The sequence below is a fragment of the Nerophis ophidion genome, linkage group LG17, assembly GCF_033978795.1.
Source record: "Nerophis ophidion isolate RoL-2023_Sa linkage group LG17, RoL_Noph_v1.0, whole genome shotgun sequence".
Lineage (NCBI taxonomy): Eukaryota > Metazoa > Chordata > Actinopteri > Syngnathiformes > Syngnathidae > Nerophis > Nerophis ophidion.
Window position 1 is genome coordinate 39,463,206 of NC_084627.1, and position 16,584 is coordinate 39,479,789.

Here is a 16,584-nt window from a genome sequence, read left to right on the forward strand (position 1 = left end):
TCAGCCTGTTCGGGAATAGTGGGCTTTCGCTTGACAAATTCCAAAAATTCCCAGATTTCCCAGAATGCCAGGTTTTTCGAACATTTTTCCCATTCAAAATAAATTGGCCATTTTTCAAACTTCCACCATTTCCACATTTTTCAACCTATTCATACCATTCCACCTACCTGGAAATTCAAACTAACTTTTTTTCCAAGTTCTAAAAAATTCCAGGATTTTCTAGAACTCCTGGTTTTCCAAATCCCTATTTACACCCTTTTTTTGGCAACTACTCCTTCCACATTTTTCAACGCATTTCAAGTGTTCCACCGTCAAACCATTCCTCGTAATCAGGCCAAAAAAGAAAGTGGTTTTTTGAACTGGAAAAATTCCCGGTTTTCCAGAAATTCCTTAATACCATTTCCCAATTCAACATGTTACTACTTCAACATTTCTTGACTGATTTGAAAAATTCCAACACCAACCATTTCAACGCATTCAGATCATTTAACTTTGAGCAATTTCAAAAATATTCCCGCTTTTTCCGTAAATTCCAGGAATTCCGTAATACCATTTCTCAATTCAACATATTACTACTTCAACATTTCTTGACCGATTTGAAAAATTCCCACACCAACCATTTCAACGCATTCAGACCATTCAACTTTTTTTTTTAATCAATTTCAATAATATTCCAGCTTTTCTCAAAATTCCAGGAATTCCGTAATACCATTTCTCAATTCCACTTGTTACTACTTCAACATTTCTTGACCGATTTGAAAAATTCCAACACCAACCATTTCAACGCATTCAGACCATTCAACTTTTATCAATTTCAAAAATATTCCCGCTTTTCCCGAAATTCCATAATACCATTTCTCAATTCAACATGTTACGACTTCCACATTTCTTGACCAGCCAGCACCAACCATTTCAACTCATTCAGACCATTCAACTTTTTTTTTTATCACTTTCCAAAATATTCCCGCTTTTCCCGAAATTCCAGGAATTCCGTAATACCCTTTCTCAATTCAAGATGTTACGACTTCAACATTTCTTCACAGATTTCAAAAATTCCAAGACCAACCATTTCAACTCATTTAGACCATTTAACATTTATCAATTTCAAAAATATTCCCGCTTTTCCCGAAATTCCATAATACCATTTCTCAATTCAACATGTTACGACTTCCACATTTCTTGACCAGCCAGCACCAACCATTTCAACTCATTCAGACCATTCAACTTTTTTTTTTATCACTTTCCAAAATATTCCCGCTTTTCCCGAAATTCCAGGAATTCCGTAATACCATTTCTCAATTCAAGATGTTACGACTTCAACATTTCTTCACAGATTTCAAAAATTCCAACACCAACCATTTCAACTCATTTAGACCGTTTAACTTTTATCAATTTTAAAAATATTCCCGCTTTTCCGTAAATTCCAGGAATTCCGTAATACCATTTCTTAATTCACCATGTTACTACTTCAACATTTCTTGACCGATTTGAAAAATTCCAACACCAACCATTTCAACTCATTCAGACCATTCAACTTTTATCAATTTCAAAAATATTCCCGCTTTTCCCGAAATTCCATAATACCATTTCTCAATTCAACATGTTACGACTTCCACATTTATTGACCAGCCAGCACCAACCATTTCAACTCATTCAGACCATTCAACTTTTTTTTTTTATCAATTTCCAAAATATTCCCGCTTTTCCCGAAATTCCAGGAATTCCGTAATACCATTTCTCAATTCAAGATGTTACGACTTCAACATTTCTTCACAGATTTCAAAAATTCCAATACCAACCATTTCAACTCATTTAGACCATTTAACTTTTATCAATTTCAAAAATATTCCCGCTTTTCTCAAAATTCCAGGAATTCCGTAATACTATTTCTATATTCTACTTGTTACTACTTCAACATTTCTTGATCGATTTGAAAAATTCCAACACCAACCATTGCAACGCATTCAGACCATTCCACTTTTTTTTTAAATCAATTTCAAAAATATTCCCGGTTTCCCGAAATTCCAGGAATTCCGTAATACCATTTCTTAATTCACCATGTTACTACTTCAACATTTCTTCACCGATTTGAAAAATTCCAACACCAACCATTTCAACTCATTCTGACCATTCAATTGTTATCAATTTAAAAAATATTCCCACTTTTCCCGAAATTCCGTAGTACAATTTCTCAATTCAACATGTTACGACTTCAACATTTCTTGACCGATTTCAAAGATTCCAACACCAACCATTTCAACTCATTTAGACCATTTAACTTTTATCAATTTCAAAAATATTCCCGCTTTTCCCGAAATTCCATAATACCATTTCTCAATTCAACATGTTACGACTTCCACATTTCTTGACCGATTTGAAAAATTCTAACACCAACCATTTCAACTCATTTAGACCATTTAACTTTTTTTAATTAATTTCAAAAATATTCCCGCTTTTCCCGAAATTTCAGAAATTCCTTAATACCGTTTCTCAATTCAACATATTACTAATTCAACATTTCTTTACCGATTTGAAAAATTCCAACACCAACCATTTCAACGCATTCAGACCATTGAACTTTCTTTATCCATCCATCCATTTTCTACCTCTTATTCTCTCTTGGGGTCGCGGGGTTTATAAATTTAAAAAATATTCCCGCTTTTCCTGAAATTCCAGGAATTCCTTAGTACCGTTTTTCAATTCAACATGTTACGACTTCAACATTTCTTGACCGATTTGAAAAATTCCAACACCAACCATTTCAACGCATTCAGACCATTCCACTTTTTTTTTATCAATTTCAAAATTATTCCCGGTTTTCCGTAAATTCCAGGAATTTCTTAATACCATTCCTCAGTTCAAAATTTTACTACTTTAACATTTCTTGATTGATTAGAAAAATTCCAACACCAAGCATTTCAACTCATTTAGACCATTCAACTTTTTTTTATCAATTTCAAAAATATTCCCGCTTTTCCCGAAATTCCAGGAATTCCGTAATACCATTTCTCAGTTCAACATGTTACTACTTCAACATTTCTCGACCGATTACAAAAATTCCAACACCAACCATTTCAACTCATTCAGACCATTCAACATTTTTTCATCAATTTCCAAAATATTCCCGCTTTTCCCGAAATTCCGTAATACCATTTCTCAATTCTACCTGTTACTGCTTCAACATTTCTTGACCGATTTGAAAAACTCCAACACCAACCATTTCAACTCATTCAGACCATTCTATTTTTTTTTTGTTTTTTTGCCAATTTCAAAAATTCACAACATTTTTGAAAATTCCCATTGAAATCAACTGAACATTCTACAAAGTTCCACAACTTCCACATTTTTCATCTGATTCAAACTGTTCCAACTACAAAATATTCAGCCTGTTCGGGAGTTGTGTACTCTCCTTCAACAATTAAAAAAAAATTACAAGATTTCAGTTCAACTTCAGGAATTGCCTCATCTAGTTGGGTTTACATTATATCTGAGACTAGAATATAAATACAGTCCTATTATATTCTATTTTTTTTTAAACAATTTATACAGTTTCTGTATGATTCCGTCTTTGTCTAACCTTTTTACTAATGAAAACAGAAGTACCGCTGTATTATTTGATATTACATTCTACTATTTTGTGCTGTAGCATTAAATATACACACATTATACAATTCAGCAAGGTTAAATAGAACACAAGTATTGTTTTTTTTTTACATTGAGCGTTGAGGAGTGTCAGACCAAATTGGCTTTAAGTACACTCTTTCCACGAGTGAGTGGGCCGTGTTTATTGCCCTGCTCGTAAGAGGCTGGCTTTGGAACGCAGGGGATTACAGCATGCCAGGTCAAGATAATACTAAAGCAGGCCAACGTCTGAGAGTCTGAGACGCGGCCTGGATCTATTTGCAGACAATGAATTAGTAAAATGATGCAAGTACAGTGAATGCCTAGTAAAACAGATGATATCACTTCTTTATTTCTGACAATAATGTCCAGTAGCCATGATGGTGAGACTGAAGTTGCGGGGTAACAACTAAACTTAGACCTGCATTGCCATGGTTACATGTTCCTTCCTTTCTTTGAAACACTGAGCTCAATTCCAGACATGATCGGGACAAACTCGTGGTGTCCCAATCTGATTTATTGATATAGGAAATTGGTCTGATATCAGCCGATACAGACGGTCGTGGTCAAAAGTTGACATACACTTGTATAGAACAGAATATCATGGCTGTCTTAAATTTCTAGTAATTTCTATTTTTTGTTTCATCTGACATCAAATGGACAAAGATAAGACCTTCTGGAGGAAAGTCCTGTGGTCAGATGAAACAAAAAAAATGAGCTGTTTGGCCACAATACCCAGCAATATGTTTGGAGGAATAAATGTGAGGCCTGTGAGAAACAGGTTGTAAGACACAGGTGGGAAGACACAGGTAGTGAAATACAGGTGCTAAGACACAGGTAGAAGAAACAGGTGGCAAGTCACAGGGACTAAAACACAGGTAGTAAAACACATGAACTAAGAAACAGGCAGTAAGACACAGGTGGTAAGACAGGTACTATGACACAATTTCTAAGAAACAAGTAGTAAGACACAGGTACTATGAAACAAATGCTAAGAAACAAGTAGTAAGACACAGGTACTATGAAACAAGTGCTAAGAAACAAGTAGTAAGACACAGGTACTATGAAACAAGTGCTAAGACACAAGTAGTAAGACACAGGTACTATGAAACAAGTGCTAAGAAACAAGTAGTAAGACACGGGTACTATGACACAAGTGCTAAGAAACAAGTAGTAAGACACGGGTACTATGAAACAAGTGCTAAGAAACAAGTAGTAAGAAACAGGTACTATGACACAAGTGCTAAGAAACAAGTAGTAAGACACAGGTACTATGAAACAAGTGCTAAGAAACAAGTAGTAAGACACGGGTACGATGAAACAAGTGCTAAGAAACAGGTAGTAAGACACAGGTACTATGACACAAGTGCTAAGAAACAAGTAGTAAGACACGGGTACTATGAAACAAGTGCTAAGAAACAAGTAGTAAGACACGGGTACTATGACACAAGTGCTAAGAAACAAGTAGTAAGACACAGGTACTATGAAACAAGTGCTAACAAACAAGTAGTAAGACACAGGTGCTAAGAAACAAGTAGTAAGACACGGGTACTATGAAACAAGTGCTAAGAAACAAGTAGTAAGACACAGGTACTATGAAACAAGTGCTAAGAAACAAGTAGTACAACACAGGTACTAATACACAGATACTAAGAAAAATATATTAGGACACAGGTGGTGAACATACAAGGAAGACATGATCACAAAAAGCGAACCTTATTTTGACAATTACCACATGTACGACACAGGTGGTGAAAAACAGGTACCGAGACACAAGTAATGAGACATCGGTAGCGAGACACAGGCAGCGAGCCATGGGTAGCGAGACACCAGTGGTAAGACACAGGTGCTGAGACACAGGTAGAAGAAACCGGTAGAAGAAACAGGTCATAATACACAGGTGGACTAAAACAGAGGTAATAAAAGACATGTACTAAGAAACATGCAGTAAGACACGGGTGGTAAGACACAGGTATTATGAAACAAGTACTAAGAAACAGGTAGTAAGACACAGTTGGTAAGACACAAGTACTACGACACAGATACTAAGAAAAAGGTATTAGGACACAGGTGGTGAACGTACAAGGAAGACATGATCACAAAAAGCAAACCTTAATTTGACAATTACCACAAGTACGACACAGGTGGTGAAAAACAGGTACTGAGACACAAGTAATGAGACATCGGTAGCGAGACACAGGCAGCGAGACACGGGTAGCGAGACACCAGTGCTAAGTCACAGGTAGAAGAAACCGGTAGAAGAAACAGGTCATAATACACAGGTGGACTAAAACAGAGGTAATAAAAGACATGTACTAAGAAACATGTAGTAAGACACGGGTGGTAAGACACAGGTATTATGAAACAAGTACTAAGAAACAGGTAGTAAGACACAGGTGGTAAGACACAAGTACTACGACACAGATACTAAGAAAAAGGTATTAGGACACAGGTGGTGAACGTACAAGGAAGACATGATCACAACAAGGGAACCTTAATATGACAATTTATAAACCCTTAATAATATCTCAAAGTGTGCTCAGTCAAAACAGTATTATTTATAAGTGTGGAGCATGGATGGTACACACACACACCACATAGGTGGTAAGACACAGGTGGTGAGAAACAGGTTATAAGACACAGATGGGAAGACACAGGTACTGAGACACAGGTGGTGAGTCACAGGTAGCGAGACACAGGTAGTGAGACATCAGTGGTGAGACACAGGTGCTAAGACACAGGTAGAAAAACAGGTCATAAGACACAGGTGGAAAGTCACAGGGACTATAACACAGGTAGTAAAAGACATGTACTAAGAAAGAGGTAGTAAGACACAGGTGGTAAGACACAGGTGTTGAGAAACAGGTTGTAAGACACAGGTACTGGGACATCGATGGTAAAACACAGGTGCTAAGACACAGGTCATAGGACACAGGTGGAAAGTCACAAGGACTAAAATACACGTAGTAAAATACATGTACTAAGAAAGAAGTAGTAAGACATAGGTGGTAAGACACAGGTACTAATACACAGATACTAAGAAGAAGGTATTAAGACAGGTGGTAAGACACAGGTGGTGAACGTACTAGGAAGACATGATCACAACAAGGGAACCTTGATTTGACAATTTACAACATCCCTAATAATAGCTCTGAGTGTGCTCTGTCATAACAGTATTATTTAGTGTGGAGCATGGATGGTACACACACACACACACACACACCTGTGTTTTAGTCCCCGTGACTTCCCACCTGTGTCTTAGCAACTGTGTCTCAGTGCCTGTGTCTCACTACTTGTGTCTTCCCACTGGTGTCTTACAACCTGTTTCTCACCACCTGTGTCTTACCACCTACGTGGTGTGACTACCTGTGTACTTACTACCTGTGTACTTGTATTTACTAAGAAACAGGTGGTAAGACACTAGTGGGAAGACACAGGTAGTGAGACATCGGTGGTAAGGTAGAGGAAACAGGTCACAAGACACAGGTGGCAAGTCACGGGGACTAAAACACAAGTAGTAGAAGACATGTACTAAGAAACAGGTAGTAAGACACCAGTGGGAAGACACAGGTCACAAGACACAGGTGGCAAGTCACAGGGACTAAAACACAGGTAGTAAAAGACATGTACTAAAAACAGGTGGTAAGACACAGGCACTATTAAACAAGTACTAAGAAACAGGTAGTAAGACACAGGTACTATGAAACAAGTACTAAGAAACAGGTAGTAAGACACAGGTGCTATGAAACAAGTACTAAGAAACAGGTGGTTAGACACAGGTACTATGAAACAAGTACTAAGAAACAAGTAGTAAGACACAGGTACTATGAAACAAGTACTAAGAAAAAGGTAGTAAGACACAGATACTATGAAACAGGTAGTAAGACACAGGTACTATGAAACAAGTACTAAGAAACAGGTAGTAAGACACAGGTACTATGAAACAAGTACTAAGAAACAGGTAGTAAGACACAGGTGCTATGAAACAAGTGCTAAGAAACAAGTAGTAAGACACAGGTACTATGAAACAAGTACTTAGAAACAGGAAGTAAGACACAGGTACTATGAAACAAGTACTTAGAAACAGGAAGTAAGACACAGGTACTATGAAACAAGTACTTAGAAACAGGAAGTAAGACACAGGTACTATGAAACAAGTACTTAGAAACAGGTAGTAAGACACAGGTACTATGAAACAAGTACTAAGAAACAGGAAGTAAGACACAGGTACTATGACACAAGTACTTAGAAACAGGAAGTAAGACACAGGTACTATGAAACAAGTACTAAGAAACAGGTAGTTATACACAGGTACTATGAAACAAGTACTAAGAAACAGGTAGTAAGACACAGGTACTATGAAACAAGTACTAAGAAACAGGTAGTAAGACACAGGTAATATGAAACAAGTACTAAGAAACAGGTGGTAAGACACAGGTACTATGAAACAAGTACTAAGAAACAGGTAGTAAGACACAGATACTATGAAACAGGTAGTAAGACACAGGTACTATGAAACAAGTACTAAGAAACAGGTAGTAAGACACAGGTACTATGAAACAAGTACTAAGAAACAGGTAGTAAGACACAGGTGCTATGAAACAAGTACTAAGAAACAGGTGGTAAGACACAGGTACTATGAAACAAGTACTAAGAAACAGGTAGTAAGACACAGGTGCTATGAAACAAGTGCTAAGAAACAAGTAGTAAGACACAGGTACTAAGAAACAAGTAGTAAGACACAGGTACTATGAAACAAGTACTTAGAAACAGGAGGTAAGACACAGGTACTATGAAACAAGTACTTAGAAACAGGAAGTAAGACACAGGTACTATGAAACAAGTACTAAGAAACAGGTAGTAAGACACAGGTACTATGAAACAAGTACTAAGAAACAGGTAGTTATACACAGGTACTATGAAACAAGTACTAAGAAACAGGAAGTAAGACACAGGTACTATGAAACAAGTACTTAGAAACAGGAAGTAAGACACAGGTACTATGAAACCAGTACTTAGAAACAGGAAGTAAGACACAGGTACTATGAAACAAGTACTAAGAAACAGGAAGTAAGACACAGGTACTATGAAACAAGTACTAAGAAACAGGTAGTTATACACAGGTACTATGAAACAAGTACTAAGAAACAGGTAGTAAGACACAGGTACTATGAAACAAGTACTAAGAAACAGGTAGTAAGACACAGGTAATATGAAACAAGTACTAAGAAACAGGTGGTAAGACACAGGTACTATGAAACAAGTACTAAGAAACAGGTGGTAAGACACAGGTACTATGAAACAAGTACTAAGAAACAGGTGGTAAGACACAGGTACAAAGAAACAAGTACTAAGAAACAGGTAGTAAGACACAGGTACTATGAAACAAGTACTAAGAAACAGGTAGTAAGACACAGGTACTATGAAACAAGTACTAAAAAACAGGTGGTAAGACACAGGTACTATGAAACAGGTAGTAATACACAGGTACTATGAAACAAGTACTAAGAAACAGGTAGTAAGACACAGGTACTATGAAACAAGTACTAAGAAACAGGTAGTAAGACACAGGTACTATGAAACAAGTACTAAGAAACAGGTGGTAAGACACAGGTACTATGAAACAAGTACTAAGAAACAGGTAGTAAGACACAGGTACTATGAAACAAGTACTAAGAAACAGGTAGTAAGACACAGGTACTATGAAACAAGTACTAAGAAACAGGTAGTAAGACACAGGTACTATGAAACAAGTACTAAGAAACACGTAGTAAGACACAGGTACTATGAAACAAGTACTAAGAAACAGGTAGTAAGACACAGGTACTATGAAACAAGTACAAAAAAACAGGAAGTAAGACACAGGTACTATAAAACAAGTACTAAGAAACAGGTAGTAAGACACAGGTACTATGAAACAAGTACAAAAAAACAGGAAGTAAGACACAGGTACTATGAAACAAGTACTAAGAAACAGGTAGTAAGACACAGGTACTATGAAACAAGTACTAAGAAACAGGTAGTAAGACACAGGTACTATGAAACAAGTACAAAAAAACAGGAAGTAAGACACAGGTACTATGAAACAAGTACTAAGAAACAGGTAGTAAGACACAGGTACTATGAAACTAGTACTAAGAAACAGGTAGTAAGACACAGGTACTATGAAACAAGTACTAAGAAAAAGGTGGTAAGATGCAGGTACTATGAAACAAGTACTAAGAAACAGGAAGTAATACACAGGTACTATGAAACAAGTACTAAGAAACAGGTGGTTAGACACAGGTACTATGAAACAAGTACTAAGAAACAGGTAGTAAGACACAGGTACTATGAAACAAGTACTAAGAAACAGGTAGTAAGACACAGGTACTATGAAACAAGCACTAAGAAACAGGTAGTAAGACACAGGTACTATGAAACAAGTACTAAGAAACAGGTAGTAAGACACAGGTACTATGAAACAAGCACTAAGAAACAGGTAGTAAGACACAGGTACTATGAAACAAGTACTAAGAAACAGGTAGTAAGACACAGGTACTATGAAACAAGCACTAAGAAACAGGTAGTAAGACACAGGTACTATGAAACAAGTACAAAAAAACAGGAAGTAAGACACAGGTACTATGAAACAAGTATTAAGAAACAGGAAGTAAGACACAGGTACTATGAAACAAGCACTAAGAAACAGGTAGTAAGACACAGGTACTATGAAACAAGTACTAAGAAACAGGTAGTAAGACACAGGTACTATGAAACAAGTACTAAGAAACAGGTAGTAAGACACAGGTACTATGAAACAAGTACTAAGAAACAGGTAGTAAGACACAGGTACTATGAAACAGGTAGTAAGACACAGGTACTATGAAACAAGTACTAAGAAACAGGTAGTAAGACACAGGTACTATGAAACAAGTACTAAGAAACAGGTGGTAAGACACAGGTACTATGAAACAAGTACTAAGAAACAGGTGGTAAGACACGGGTACTATGAAACAAGTACTAAGAAACAGGTGGTAAGACACAGGTACTATGAAACAAGTGCTAAGAAACAGGTGGTAAGACACAGGTACTATGAAACAAGTGCTAAGAAACAGGTAGTAAGACACAGGTACTATGAAACAAGTACTAAGAAACAGGTGGTAAGACACGGGTACTATGAAACAAGTACTAAGAAACAGGTGGTAAGACACAGGTACTATGAAACAAGTGCTAAGAAACAGGTGGTAAGACACAGGTACTATAATAATAATACACTCCTATACAATATCTTACCCTAACACCTAATGTGCAATACTACCCTTCGAGTGCAATACGTCCGACACTGAGTGTTATTTATTACTCCGGTACTCTTGTCTTGTTCTGTAAATTGTACAATATTTTGTATTTCTACTGTATATCCATCCATTTTCCTACCACTTATTCCCTTTGGAGTCACGGGGGGCGCTGGTGCCTATCTCAGCTACAATCGGGCGGAGGGCGTCGTACACCCTGGACAAGTCGCCACCTCATCGCAGGGCCTTGTATTTCTATAGTGTTTTGTGTATTGTACAGGATTGCTTATTATTTTTATTGGATAGTAGTCTGTTTATTTCAATTGTTAGTTTTTCCTTTATTACCTCTTGTGTTTTTGTTTTTTTTTACCCCATATTTGTTCCCACTACCGCACCTTAAGTTGGAGTCCCCAATCTCGACCCATCCATCCATTTTCTACCGCTTATTCCCTTTTGGGGTCGTGGAAGGCGGAGTACACCCTGGACAAGTCGCCACCTCATCGCAGGAGTCCCCAATCTCGTTATATGCAAATATAAAGACAATAAAGTCCATTATATTCTATTCCAGGGGTCACCAACCTTTTTGAAACCAAGAGCTACTTCTTGGGTACTGATTAATGCGAAGGGCTACCAGTTTGATACACACTTAAATGTCATTCCGTCGTACATTTGTTTTCCTTTTACGGAAGGTTTTTTGTAGAGAATAAATGATGAAAAAAACACTTAATTGAATGGTTTAAAAGAGGGGAAAACACGAAAAAAATGAAAATTAAATTTTGAAACCCTGCAATGAGGTGGAGACTTGTCCAGGGTGTACCCTGCCTTCAGCCCGATTGTAGCTGAGATAGGCGCCAGCGCCCCCCGCCACCCCAAAAGGGAATAAGCGGTAGAAAATGGATCGATGGAATTTTGAAACATAGTTTATGTTCAATTTCGACTCTTTAAAATTCAAAATTCAACCGAAAAAAAGAATAGAAAAACTAGCTAATTCGAATATTTTAAAAAAAAATTAAAAAAAGAATTTATGGAACATCATTAGTAATTTTTCCTGATCAAGATTAATTTTAGAATTTTGATGACATGTTTTAAATAGGTTAAAATCCAATCTGCACTTTGTTAGAATAAAAAACAAATTGGACCAAGCTATATTTCTATCAGAGACAAATCAATATTTCTTCTAGATTTTCCTGAACAAAACATTTAAAAGAAATTAAAAAGACTTTAAAATAATATTTAAATTGGATTCTACAGATTTTCTAGATTTGCCAGAATAATTTTTTTGAATTTTAATCATAATAAGCTTGAAAAAAATAATTCACAAATATTCTGTCAAAAAAACAGAAGCTATAATGAGAAATTAAATTAAAATTGATTTATTATTCTTTACAATAAAAAAATAAATTTACTTGAACATTGATTTAAATTGTCAGGAAAGAAGAGGAAGGAATTTAAAAGGTAAAAAGGTATATGTGTTTAAAAATCCTAAAATCATTTTTAAGGTTTTAATTTTTCTCTGAAATTGTCTTTCTGAAAGTTATAAGAAGCAAAGTAAAAAAATAAATGAATTTATTTAAACAATTGAAGACCAAGTCTTTAAAATATTTTCTTGGGTTTTCAAATTCTATTTGAGTTTTGTCTCTCTTAGAATTAAAAATGTCGAGCAAAGCGAGACCAGCTTGCTAGTAAATAAAAACAATTTTAAAAAATTGAGGCAGCTCACTGGTAAGTGCTGCTATTTGAGCTATTTTTAGAACAGGCCAGCGGGCGACTCATCTGGTCCTTACAAACAAACAACACTGGAGCCTATTAAGACATGAAAAAAATATGATGACTACTTTATGGAAAGTAGATTAAAATGTACTTTTATTAATCTATGATCCTGATTTATGTTAGGGCAGCAGAGAAGGCCTGGCTGGCCCTAACGGCACACCACTGGCAAAAAGTAGTGAAACACTGAACATTTAAGATAAGTTTTATGCATCTCAAAGTTTAAAAAATGTCAAATTACGCTCACCTGTACAGGTTTAGGAGTGTTTTACCTTCACCCTGAAATTCCCCCCCATCACCAGAATAATTCAAACATTTTGTTTGTATCTGATTTTTCATGAATTGACTACACACCTCCTGGTTCTGAACACCAAGAAACTCCAAACCCAGCTGAGCTCCCACGTCTTTAGTCATTATTGATGGACAAATATGGATATCATTTGTTGGTACAGTGGGGCAAAAAAAGTATTTAGTCAGCCACCGATTGTGCAAGTTCTCCCACTTCAAATGATGACAGAGGTCTGTCATTTTCATCATAGGTACACTTCACCTGTGAGAGACAGAATGTGAAAAAAAAATCCAGGAATTCACATCATAATTTATTTGTCAATTATGATGGAAAATAAGTATTTGGTCAACCATTCAAAGCTCTCACCGGTGGAAGGAGGTTTTGGCTCAAAATCTCACGATACATGGCCCCATTCATTCTTTCCTTAACACGGATCAACCGTCCTGTCCCCTTAGCAGAAAAACAGCCCCAAAGCATGATGTTCTCACCCCCATGCTTCACAGTAGGTGTGGTGTTCTTGGGATGCAACTCAGTATTCTTCTTCCTCCAAACACGACAAGTTGAGTTTATACCAAAATGGATACATGGATGATACAGCAGAGGATTGGAAAGAATGTCATGTGGTCAGACGAAATCAAAATAGAACTTTTTGGTATAAACTCAACTCATCGTGTTTGGAGGAGGAAGAATACTGAGTTGCATCCCAAGAACACTATACCTACTGTAAAGCATGGGGGTGGAAATATCATGCTTTGGGGCTGTTTTTCTGCTAAGGGGACAGGACGATTGATCCGTGTTAAGGAAATAATGAATGGGGCCATGTATTGGGAGATTTTGAGCCAAAACCTCCTTCCATCAGTGAGAGCTTTGAATGGTTGACCAAATACTTATTTTCCACCATAATTTACAAATAAATTCTTTAAAATTCCTACAATGTGAATTCCTGGATTTTGTCTCTCACAGTTGAAGTGTACCTATGATGAAAAATGACAGACCTCTGTCATCATTTGAAGTGGGAGAACTTGCACAATCGGTGGCTGACTAAATACTTTTTTTGCCCCACTGTATATTGTTCACGTCTTACCTTCTTGCCCAGCGTACCCGTCTTGGAGAGGCAGGATTTGCTGAGAGAAAGGTACCCGCCGATGACCTGGATCTCCTCCACAGCAGGGTAGCGTTTCTTTAACTGGGTGCCCAGCTGACTGTAAGGCGCCTGAGGGGGCGTGGACGCTGGTAAGTCGTCCGTCGAGGTTTCCTGCGGAGGCTCGGGTGTACTCGGCTGAGCTTCAGCCTCCCTTCGTTTAGGCACCACAGTGAACGTGTTCCCCTTTCTCCTCTGCGCCATGGGGCTCTGAGCCGGGTCACGATGCGGGTGACTTCCCACCTCGATGTCATCGATGTTTGTTACCGGGAGATGATCTGTGGGGTAAGGGGTTTCAGTTGGCAAGGGATCTGGGGGCACGGCGTGTGGGGAGAAAGGTGGGAGGACTGAAGAAGAAGGAGGGGAAGAAGGTCTCAGTAGAGTGGTAGGATATGAGGAGTTCGGAGGTGGTGCCGGACTTGTGGCATCAGGGGGGAGCACTTGGGGCCTGTGTGGCCTCACCACCTCCGTTTTCACCTCTTTCAGTTTTTGGAGCATCATAGCAGGTGTAGATATGTAAGAAGATGGCACTCCTGATGGTGACTGCTCCAACACCTGGTGAGAAGGCGACATTTCTGCTGGGCTGGCCGGTGTGGCCGGCGCCGTCTGGTTGGTCTCGGGCGAGGCCGCTAGACGTCGCTTGGGAATCACAGTGAAGGAGTTTTTGGACCGCAGTCGCAGGTTCGCCAGAGCCCGAGCTTGTGTATCCCCGTCAGGGATCTGAGAGAGGTCCGGCTTAGGGGAGGCACGGATCTCAAAATCCGGTAAATCATGCAGCACCTTAGATGAAATGTCAGAGGTCAGCGTGGACGACGGCACCTTGGGGTCGAGGGACACGACTGAATCGATCGTATCCGGTTCATCTCTGGAAAAAGCGACATGACCGTCACCATCTCCAAGGCGTTGGCGGAAGGAGGTGACGGACTTGGAGGCTTCGGCGGGACTCTGATGGCCGCTTGGCTCAAATCCTGGAAAGTTAGCTTTCGGTTTGGGAGACCATGAACTCTGAGAGACAGGCGACGATGCCTGCCTGCTTCCCACAGGACCGGGCTGCTCCTCTCTACGCTTTGGCACTAGATCCAGCGGTGGCTTGGTCCAGCTTCTCGGTCTTCTGCCGACACTTCCATCCAGGTCCAGCAGGTTCTCCGTGCTGTGAGATTTCTTCTGCAGGTTCCCGTAATTGCTGTCAAACTTCTGCAGGATGCGACTCACCATCCCTTGACCCTCGCCCGAGTCATGGGACGAAGGGTCCTTGTGGTTGGTGCGACCCAGGGTACTCAGGTTCTCCTCGCTCTTGCTCAACGTGGTGTCGTAAATAACAACTTCCTTGGCTCTTATCTCGGTTACAGCGTTACATCTTCGATCCAGGAGGTCGTTCATTGAGCAGTAACAGTTTTGCTGCCAAATGGGACTTTTTACATCCTCGCTGCCAGGATTGTAGTCCGGATCCGACTCAATGATGATGATGTTGTCAGCTCTGATAGTCCGAATGCCGGGGACGTTACCGTACAGTTCTAAGATGTGCTGGATGGGACGGGCGGCGTTTTCCCGGACCTGCCGCCTTCTTCGCTCCTTCTCCAGCTTGATAAACGGGTTCTCCTCCAGCGGGCCGAGGCTCTCATGGAGCACCAAGCTCTCCTGGTCGGGACTCCGCGACGTCGCCTCTGCGGCAGCCGGTCTGGCTTCTTTGTTTCTCGCCCGGTTAGGTCCGCCGCCGTTCAACGTTTGCTCCCCGTTGACGCGGTTGGGACTCGCGCCTCCGGCGTCCTCCGCGGCACCGGCGGAAGCGCCGCTCTTCGCCCTTCTCCTCTCCAGGATCTCACGCTTCCAGGCCGGCATCCTCGGGCTCTCTTGCCCGGTGTCTTTGCGGACGAACCCAACATCTCCTCCGCCAGACATGGTGTGGGAAGGGGGGGTGAGAGGACGCGGGGTACGGGAGAGAGGTCGACTCCAACCCGGTAACCTGAGTGTGCGGCGACCGTACCTGCAATACCGATCACGGTGCAGTCCCCATACATCTGTCCTTTACACCCTCCTTTTTTTTTTTTTTTTTCCTTCTTCCGTAGATCAGCTCTGTTACCACAGCCCCTGAACGCCGCCCCGCCTCCGAGCGGCTTCCAAGGACCTACTCGATTACCGATTGGCTGTTTAGCCCTGCAGACACGCCCACTCCTTCACAGTGGCGCAAGCCGCACCCCCTTCTATTGTTGACTGGGCCGACACCGACTGTCAATCAAATTGTGAGGCGTTCACGTTCGCCTGACCTCTCCCAGTAAATCACAATGAACACAGTCGGTGTGTGAGTGTGTGTATAAAATGGTTTTGTAAGTGGATTGGGGCGTATTAAGAGTTGGGTGTGGTCTGGTAAGATTCATTCAACATGTGTCACTATGCCACCTGTCGATAATGGCGTTGAAGTCAACTAAAGAAGCTGAGAATAGGAATAAATCAGCCGATTATTGTTCCTTATGTTTGTATCTACTTGCTGTTTG

The 16,584-nt window shown here is 39.6% G+C and overlaps 1 protein-coding gene across 1 annotated transcript in view; it reads right to left on the bottom strand.

Annotated features, from left to right (window-relative positions):
• The window catches only part of tprn (taperin), an 88,878-nt gene extending 72,612 nt beyond the window's left edge, over positions 1–16,266 (bottom strand). Inside the window, exon 1 of the mRNA XM_061876917.1 lies at positions 14,036–16,266. Coding sequence (XP_061732901.1) covers positions 14,036–15,991 — 1,956 coding nt within the window. The 5' untranslated portion in view covers positions 15,992–16,266. The remainder of the gene's footprint in view (positions 1–14,035) is intronic.
• Positions 16,267–16,584: the final 318 nt, after the last annotated feature.